Raw genomic sequence first — 9,766 nt, 5'->3', positions numbered from 1 at the left:
TACGAGATATTAATAAAAACTAAAGGAAACATTTGTTTCTTAGTCTAATTATTTCTAGTATCATTAAATATCTATGTAAGCTTTAACAAGAAATTATAATTGAAAAAATAGCGCTCGTTAAACTTCGTAAACACACAGCGCAATGCATTATGGGAGGCGGCCATTACTTAAACAAAGGATACAACGTGGTCTTAACAATAAAGCAAAAAATAAGTCTAAACAGTGGAACACAGGTAATTATACATGTATAAAACTAGTTATTACTCAGTAAACAAGTTATTCCACACATCGTTCATACTCGTAATAACGAAACATTCAATTACGCATCATAAAACAAACAACGCAAATCACACAACTTTTAGGGGGCGATGTCAAAAGCGAAAAATATAATTCATCACCTACATTTACTTACTATTCAGGATGACTTTGAACAATAATTACATACAATAAACAAGAGTACATGGCCATAATCTTACATTTTGCCCCTCCTTAAAAATTGTCCAAGTCCCTTTGGATTGATAACACTACATCTATTTACAAAACAAATATCCATGGGAGCTATATATAATCATAGAAGAGGATTCAACAAATGTTCAATAGAAAATCAGATGAAGTATACTCAGCTCAATATTTTATACAACTGGTATGTATGGCACTATATACAAATACAAGTAATTCTAAATGCACATGCAAGGTGAAGATAACGAACAGTGATCAATCTCATAACTCCTACAAGCAATACAAAATAGATAGTTGGGCAAACACGGACCCCTGGACATACCAGAGGTGGGATCAGGTGCCTAGGAGGAGTGAGCATCCCCTGTTGACCGGTCACACCCGCCGTGAGCCCCATATCCTGATCAGGTAAACGGAGTTATCCGCAGTCAAATCAGTGTGCCAAGAACGGCTTAACAATCGGTATGAAACACGTCAGACAGCATTTGACCCAATGCGAGGTTGTATTGACGAACTAGATCGTTATAACGACCATAGAATTTGCGAAATGCTGACTTCAATCGAGACTGTTGAAATCCCTGTACCATCAACTTGTTTGTCAGTAGCTTACCTCGATTTAAAAACTGACTATACCCAGAACAAGCTCTTGCATATCGAATCAGTTGAGATATATAAACACCATATGCAGGTGATAATGGAATATTGCTACATAAATATGGGAAGTTGACGATGGAGAAGCTGAAATCATCCCGTTTGTCATACAGTTGAGTTGTCAGTTTGCCGTTAATGGCTACTTTCAATAAAATATCTAAGTATGAAGCAGAAGTGGACGACTCTGTGGTGTCCTTTATTTCGAGCTCACAGGGATATATCAAATCGACATATGAATGAAAGCTATCATTGTTAATAGACAAAACGTCATCGATATATCTAAAAGTCGAATTGAAGGTCACAGCGAGAGATTTTTTCTTCTCACGTAGAAGTTTTTGAATAAATTCTGCTTCATATGAATATAAAAACAGGTCAGCTAACAAAGGAGCACAATTCGTGCCCATGGGAATTCCAACAGACTGTTGGAAGACCTGATCACCAAAGACCACGAAGATATTGTCAATGAGGAACTCTAGCATATTTTTTATTTCAACTTCAGAGTACTTGTGCGTGGAATCAGAGTGGTGTTTAACAAAGTAAGTTTTTGAATGACTGATCACTAGATATGAATATTTCCGTTTTCCGTTTTTGTTGAAGAAGCAACTGTCTATGATGTCAAAAAGTCTAGTCTTTAATTTATCGTGAGGAATGGTCGTGTATAGTGTTGAAAAGTCATAGGTTTTAATGCTATTGATTTGGGGGAAATTCTGTGATTTCAAGTTTACAAAAAGTTCTATAGAATTTTTTAGAATCCACATTTGATTAACACCACTTCTGGCATATGTAGTCGCACAGTAAGTTTGAAGTTTCTCCTTCACAGCTGTTAATATTTTCGTGAGGAGCAAAGATAGGGTCTTGGTAGAGCACTTACTGGATCCAGCAATGTATCTTTGTTTGTAAGGGTTTTTATGTAGTTTAGGAATCCAGTATAGGTACGGTAACTCATATTCATTCGACCCATTGACTGGAATATTAAATAAAAATGATATAACAAATTTATGGATCATATTGTACATTAAAAAAATACTCTCATGTCAACACTTTACAGAAAGAAAAAAAAACCCACTGTTTAGTATGTATGTAACATAACACATACATAAAAGATTAATGTCTCATATAAAACTTCATAGTTATTTCGGATTTCAAACATTTCGGTTGAGCATCACTGAAGAGACATTATTTGTCGAAATGCGCATCTGGTGCATCAAAATTGGTACCGTATAAGTTTTACATATAGTCATGTCAACAATTATCAAAAAAATATCAACATTCAACAATTTCCTGGCAGTAACAACAGATCACAAGAAGCTCATCATATGCCAAGAAGAAAGAAAACAGGATTATACTAGCAGGGTGAGTAAAAAAAATCAGTTGTAATTAAACTTATTTACGAAATACTGTACATTCATGTATCATGTTTACAAAATTTGTAAGCTTTTACATCCAAGTAAGTAACAACACTGAGCAAACTCATTGCAATAATTAATTAATAGATTTAAAGATGTACAGTAGTAAATTTCACTAAACCTGGTTTGTAATATTACTGAAGATAATGTACAGAATGTTTTTACTTTAAATACCATGTTTAGAACGTTATTTGACATAAAATTTGCTTTACCTGTATACCTATTACGAAAATCTTACGGATTAATATCTTTTAAATTTCTTCTGATCGGGTCTGAAGAGGTCGTCTAAGGGAGAGGTATGCTCAATGGAATGGGAAGGACTCCTCTGTCTGGGTCGCTGTCTGGCAGGCTGGTAAACTACAGACTTAATAGCTGGTGGAGGAGGGGACTTCCGACCGCGCACAGTCTGGGGCCTCTCTCCTTCTCCAGGACAAAGGTGAATGCGCCGAGAGGCAGGGTCATCCAGCTTCTCACGGAGCAGCCTCTGGATATCCAAGATGACGGGTGTGTTGTTCCGGAGGGCACGCTCCTGCCTTTCGACAATCTCCTTGAGCCTGGACACCTCATCCTTGTAGGGGGTGGTGTTAGTTCCTACATCCTTGGTGCATTTAGACGTCTCCTGGTCAGTGTCAAACTCACTGGTATCCTCAAAAACAAGAAACTTTGACAGAATATTTACATCCTCCATAGCAAGCACTGCTGAACTACTGGGAACCGTGGATGTAGACTCAGACGATACAAAAGGCTCAGCTACAGGTAGACAGGAGGGTTCAGCTGGAGGCACAGATGCAGGAGTAGCAGGCACTTCAGGGAGACAGGCACCAACATCAACAGGGGTGTCAGCAGACACAGGCTCACCGGAAGAGACAGTTGGAGCCACAACTGGGACAACAGCTGAAGTTCCACTGGGAGGGAAAGTGGACGGCAGAATGGCACGCACTGCTACAGGGGTGGATGGAATAACCTGAACCTCTGTAGTGGCTGGAACTCGGCGCTTCCTCTCCCAGTAGGCTGCAGAGTCTTCAGTAGACAATTGCCGTATCATGGTAAATACTACCTTGCTCTCCTCCCTGACGTCAGCTGAAGAGGGAAGGGGAACAACAGAAGATCCCTTCAATGCTGAGTGCAAGGAATACCACTGAGGATGCTTCCGGAAGTTAGTGTAATCATAATGACAGTATCCACATATTGGACACATGTAGGGCCACTCATCAAAAGTGAGATGTTTAGAAAATACATGTCTTAAGACATAATGCCGTTCTCCTCTAAGATGGCACAAACAGCATTCCCACACTCTCCCTCTCTTTCCAGCTGAAGAAATAGACATCTTGAAAATCTGCAAGAAATAACTGCACAAAGTAAGAACAGTAATACTGGTTGACATAAAACATGAAATCTTTCATGTTAAACATTTTAAACATGTAAAATCATTCTACATGTAGTAACAAATAACAATATTAACATTCCCCGTCCATTCCTTTTTGATGAATATTAAGAATTGTCATGATTTGTTGCTAAACACAAATTATATTAAAAAGACAACAAATCATTTTCTAATTTTTTTTTTAAAAAACTTTATTATTACAATAGGCACTATAACTTTAACAAAACAGTAAATATGCAATTTACTGTAAATTTATGTCTTGTTTTTCAATTTCTCTGACAACTTCGGTGCCCACTTTGGTGGCATACATCCATTGTAGGGAAGTAGCTTGTTATGATTGACAATTTTACACTCGCCACAAACGTCCAATTGAATCTCCAATACTAGGTCACTGAAAACTTTCAGTACTACAAAGGGTCCTGCGTAAGCTTTTCTTAATTTTGGACATTCACCATCCTTGACCTTTTCATTTAGTAACCACACAATATCTCCAGCTGCATATTTATGAATCAGTACTTTTGAATTGTAGATGTCTCTTTGTCGTTTTGTAGATTTGTACAAGTGTTTCCTGGCAATTTCATGAGCATGGTAAAGTTTAGACCTTATTTCTTCAACAAAATCTCCATAAGAGGAAATTTCTTCTCCATTGGAAGCTAAAGAATGATGTGAAGCCTCATATGGCATTTGGATCTCTCGACCAAAGATCAATAAGTTTGGGGTAAGACTCGTCGATTCATGACAAGTTGATCGGTAGGCTGATGTAAGGCAGTTGAGATGAAAATCCCACTCTTCATGGTCATCTACTATGAAAGCTTTAATCATTCGAATAAGAGTACGATTGAATCTCTCAACCATCCCATTACATTTAGGATTACGTGCAGTTGTTCTAGTTTTCTTTATATGCAGCAAAGAACACAGCTCTTTGAATATACACGATTCATAATTACGACCTTGATTTGAATGAATAATCAGAGGACATCCATATCTAGTGATTTCATTCAATAGGACGTTTGCTGTAGCTACAGCAGTTTGGTCAGGAACAGGAAATGCTTCTGCCCATTTAGTAAAATAATCCATTACAACAAGTATATAACGATTTCCTCTATTTGTAACAGGTAATGGGCCAATAAAGTCAGTGGCAAAACATTCCCAAGGAGCACCATATGACATCTTTCCAAGAAGAGCTTTGGGTTTCTGTATTGGAGGTTTGTTCATGGAACAGTTTTCACATGATTTTATAAATATCCTGACTTCCTCTTTCATTTCAAACCAATAAAAATGCCTAGTGACTCTAAATTTGGTCTTCTTTATGCCTAAATGGCCGGACAATAGTGAGCAATGGCACATGTTAAGAATTTCTTTCTTCATGCATTTCGGAACTATTAACTGTTCCATGATTTCACCAAGTGTTGTAGTAATACATTTGTACAAAACATCATTTTTGACCACTAACTGATCCCATAAACTCAGATAATGTCTTGTAGTAGTTGAGAAACAAGTTGCATCTTCTTTCTTGGGTCTTTCATTCTTTACTTTCCATTGTAGGACTGGAGAAATATCAGGATCTTTAAGTTGAGCAGTTTGCAGAGCTGCAGAAGAATATTGACAGATAGTACAGTCTGATAATGCAGTTTTTTGATGTTTTTGTCTTGTAGTGACCTTCCTTGCAACAACCTCTGATTGTTCAGGAGACAAAGATATGGAAGCTAGTTTTTCTGCTCTCAATCGGCACTTTTTACATGGTCCACATTTGAGTATCTCCATATTATCTGCTGATGAACAAGTGCAGTCTCTTGGATTAGGACATCTAGATAAACTATCTGCGTTTCCATGTTTTGTTCCTTGTCTATATTCAACCTCAAAATTATATGCAGACAGGATTTATATCCATCGAGCAACTCTACCCTTTGGTTCTTTTAATTTGAAAAGCCACACCAAGGCCTGGCGATCAGATCTAACCAAAAATGGCTGACCAAGTAAATATTGTCGAAAGTATTCTACGAAGTACTTTACGGCCAAAAGTTCCTTATCAGTCACGCAGTAGTTTCTCTCTGCTTTGTTAAGTGTTCTGCTGGCATAGGCTATTACTCGCTCACGGCCATCTTGAAATTGGCTCAATTCAGCTCTCATGCCTACATCACAGGCATCTGTGTCTAAAATAAATTGTCCATGATTGGGATCAGGGTATCCCATAATTTCTGGTCCAGTTAATATTGTTTTAAGTTTCTTGAAAGATTCTTCACACTCTGAGGTCCATTGAAAAAATTCTTTCTTGTCAAATTTGTAATTGGTTTGGCAATCATGGAAAAGTTTCTAATAAATCTCCTGTAATAGGATGCCATTCCCAGAAATTGGCGTACCTCCGTAACATTTTTCGGGGTCGACCAATTAATTATTTTTTCAACATTTTGCCTGTCAGGTGATATTCCCTTTGCATTCACCTTATGACCAAGAAATATTACCTCAGGTTGAAACAATTCACACTTCTCTGGTTTAAGTTTCAGTCTAGCCTCTCTAAGCCTCTCCAACACTTGTTTAACTCGATCGACATGTTCATCAAAAGTTCTGCTGAAGATGATGATATCATCTAAATATATTAAACAAGTTTCCCATTGAAGTCCACGTAAGGCCAGTTCCATGACTCGCTGAAATGTAGCAGGTGCATTAGTCAAACCAAAAGGCATAGTTACATATTGAAAATGCCCATATTTGTTGACAAATGCAGTCTTCGGAATATCTTGTTCCTTGACTTTGACTTGGTGATAACCAGATGTGAGATCTAAAGTTGTAAAAAGAATATATCCTGCAACGGAATCTAAGCAATCCTGAATACGGGGTAAAGGAAATGCATCTTTAGTTGTCACGCTATTGAGTTTTCTGTAATCTACACATACTCTCAGTTTCCCATTTTTCTTTCTAACAAGTACTAATGGTGAGGCCCAAGGGGAAATTGATGGTCTGATGATTCCCTTTTCTTGCAACTTCATGATGGCATCTCTTTCTTCACCAGCGAGAGCAATTGGGACTCTTCGTGGTGGTTGTTTGAAAGATGGTTGTTTCCCTGTGTTTATTTCATGTTCTGCCAAATTAGTATTTCCTAAATCCCATTCATCTTTTGAAAACACATCTTAATAGTAAAACAGTAGCTTTTTAAATGTTTGTCTTTCTTCTTTAGACAGTAATTCAGATGAACTCTTATAAAGGTCTTTTAAAGGACATAACGCATGTTTCTAAACTTTTTAATTTTTTCAGCAAAATTAACTTTTTATGCCTAAAACTACTTTAAATGTGTTTTAAATGAATTATTTTGCGTAGTTTTCGAGTTTGAAAGCGATGAAATTCAAATCTTGCGATATGCATATTTTCTTTCGCTAGTTTACGCGCCATTATGTGTGACGTCATATGCGCCCTCGGGTTTGAAAACATCTATTAGCCATTTCATAAACAGATTAGATTTAATAGACAAAACACCAATTATCACGTTAACGGCTTGTAAATAAGAATGCATTAAGATGTTTTGTGCCGTGCTCGGGTGTACTAGTTGTCGGTAGAAAGGATTTAGACTGAGTATTTTTCAATTTTTCGAAGGAAGGTACGAGAAAAAAGACGTGGATAATTTTTTTGTTGGAGCAAGAACTTTACCTTAAAAAACACACCCAGTCACCTTTTCAAAAACCGCTTGGACAGAGACCCTGATAAACTGCGAGAAAATGGATATGTCGATGATATAAGCACTGTTAGGCCTATAGCATACATTCTGTTTTGCTCTTCAAATATTCAATACACACTCGGATCAACTGACCCTCACCTTGTAACAACATATATCGACGATACAATGTAACTTCTACCAACTGGTAGATTTACAACAACCAAAAAATAAATAAATATACAAAATAATTGAACTTTTAATTATACAAATAATAGAATATTGTATTTCCTAACTTTAAATTGAATTATAAATTTATTTCCTTATTGAAGTAGCATCTAATTGAGTACGTCAGTAGGCTATAACGCCGTGCTCCCACTTCGTACTTCCTAAAGACGTGCAGATCACAATTCAAAAATAGTAATAAGATTGCATTATCAAAATAAAATAATGTGATTACCACTTTAAATTTGAATATTTTTATTAATTTGTGTGTGTGTTGTCTTTTTCTTTCTTTCCGAAATGCACTCGTGACAATAGCTTGGCATAGGGCCTAGTTGTCAACAATTTAACGTATTATAATTTGTCTAATCCAAAAATAAATAATGATTGCAGTTTATTTTAGAAAAATAGCGCCAATTACAGATGTATAAAGGAATAACATCACCAAACAGTTTGTAGACAGCGACCCATATAAACATTATTTACTCACAATATTGCAGATTTCATACACACTTTACTCGCTATATTTGGGTATTTATATCGTTATATGTGTGCACTGGTGGCGAAAACATATAAAACTCGGACAATTTGTCAACATCGATTTAAATGTTGCCCATGGTAAATAAATTAGGCCCCTAAAAGTTAAGTTTTTAATAATATCTCGCAGTACTTTCACAATCCGAAGGGCGCATGTGACATCACTGTATCATGTGACTACCTACCTAATTAACTAGACTTTTTGAAATCGGGGCTTAGATTTAAGGCTGTATTGTGGTTAATTATCGCAAAATTTCGGCGAACGAACTATTAGAATTAATTACTATAAGCATAAAGAAGACGAAATGCATGTAATGTTGTATACTTTGAAAACATGAGATGTTCCCTTTAAGTGCTCTGGAACCTTGATTTCGTTAATTGTAGGGAGTTTATTATCTCCTGTAACATTACTCTCAGCTACTTTTCTAACACCACTCTTGGATACATCATCCACTAGGGTCATGACCTCTTCAACAGCTTCGCCAGTTCCCAGAACTGTATCTTGATAAACTGTCTTGGACTCCTTGAAAGGATTCATAACCCGGACAGGAACAGTAATCCTCTTTGCGATGTTTATCATTGCTGGCGCCAATAGCAATGATAATTTCTCAGAAAAAGTAGGCGAAGGTTCTAGCAATAGATTTTCATTCTCAGGACTTTTGTTAACAATTCTCTCAATAGATGCAGGAATAATTGCTTCACTCATTGGTGGGATGGTAAATTCATCTGCTGACCTCAGAATGCATCCCACATTCTGTTCTCTAGCAGTAATACATGGAATACAGTGACCTTGCAACTGTATAACACCCTTTGAAAGTAAAATATCAGCTCTACCATCCTTTTCGTCCATCAAAATATCTATTCCTAAGAGAACATCATCTTCTATATCAGCTACAAGTAGTTTCCTTGTCAGTTTAACTGGTCCTAACTCCAGTTTAAAAATGCCATTTCCATAGACATGTATTAAAGATCCACCCGCTCCCTTTAACGCTGAACTTCCGGTCAACATCGGCCTGTTGTCTTCTGAAATTTCTTTATACAATTTGTATGACAAAATACTGGTAGATGCACCAGTATCAGCTGTAAAATGAACAACTATTCCATTAATTCTTCCCTCAATGTATATCCCATCTGTGTCTGGTAATTGTCGATTAGTTGAAAACGGAAAAACAAAATCATCTCCCAAAGTTGTGGGGTCTCTACTGTCCGTCTGTCGGTCAGTTGTCTCACTAGCCATCTCTTGACCCTCAGAAATGACTAATGGTCATTTAAAGGATGGGGTCTAACAACAGGCTGTTGAGTCTGGCTGTGGGGTATTTTCAGAGGACATTCCCGAGCATAGTGTACATTTTGTTTACAGCAGTAACAGACAATGGTAGATAATCTATTGTCCCCATGTTCAATTTTCATGTGGTTTGTCACTTGCTGTGGTTCTTTGGTTCTGTTTTCAGCTAAAATTTCAGT

The 9,766-nt window shown here is 36.9% G+C and overlaps 1 protein-coding gene across 1 annotated transcript; it reads right to left on the bottom strand.

The window, feature by feature from the left end:
• Positions 1–4,149: 4,149 nt before the first annotated feature.
• On the bottom strand, positions 4,150–9,539 carry LOC130051463 (uncharacterized protein K02A2.6-like). The gene is made up of 3 exons (XM_056153408.1): positions 8,628–9,539; positions 6,360–6,542; positions 4,150–5,754 (listed from the first exon to the last, which is right to left on the bottom strand). Exons 1-3 carry the CDS (start codon positions 9,537–9,539, stop codon positions 4,150–4,152), a joined length of 2,700 nt encoding a protein of 899 aa, XP_056009383.1.
• Between the last annotated feature and the right edge of the window lie 227 nt (positions 9,540–9,766).

The sequence above is a fragment of the Ostrea edulis genome, chromosome 2 (assembly GCF_947568905.1).
Source record: "Ostrea edulis chromosome 2, xbOstEdul1.1, whole genome shotgun sequence".
NCBI lineage: Eukaryota > Metazoa > Mollusca > Bivalvia > Ostreida > Ostreidae > Ostrea > Ostrea edulis.
This window is presented reverse-complemented; position numbering and strand designations above follow the sequence as displayed.

Coding starts and splice junctions, on each gene's coding strand:
- LOC130051463 (XM_056153408.1), bottom strand. CDS start 9,539: ATGGCTAGTGAGACAACTGACCGACAGACGGACAGTAGAGACCCCACA. Junction 6,543..8,627: donor GAACATCTCATGTTTTCAAA/GTATACAACATT, acceptor GCTACATTTCAG/CGAGTCATGGAACTGGCCTT. Junction 5,755..6,359: donor GTGAATTGTTTCAACCTGAG/GTAATATTTCTT, acceptor TATAATTTTGAG/GTTGAATATAGACAAGGAAC.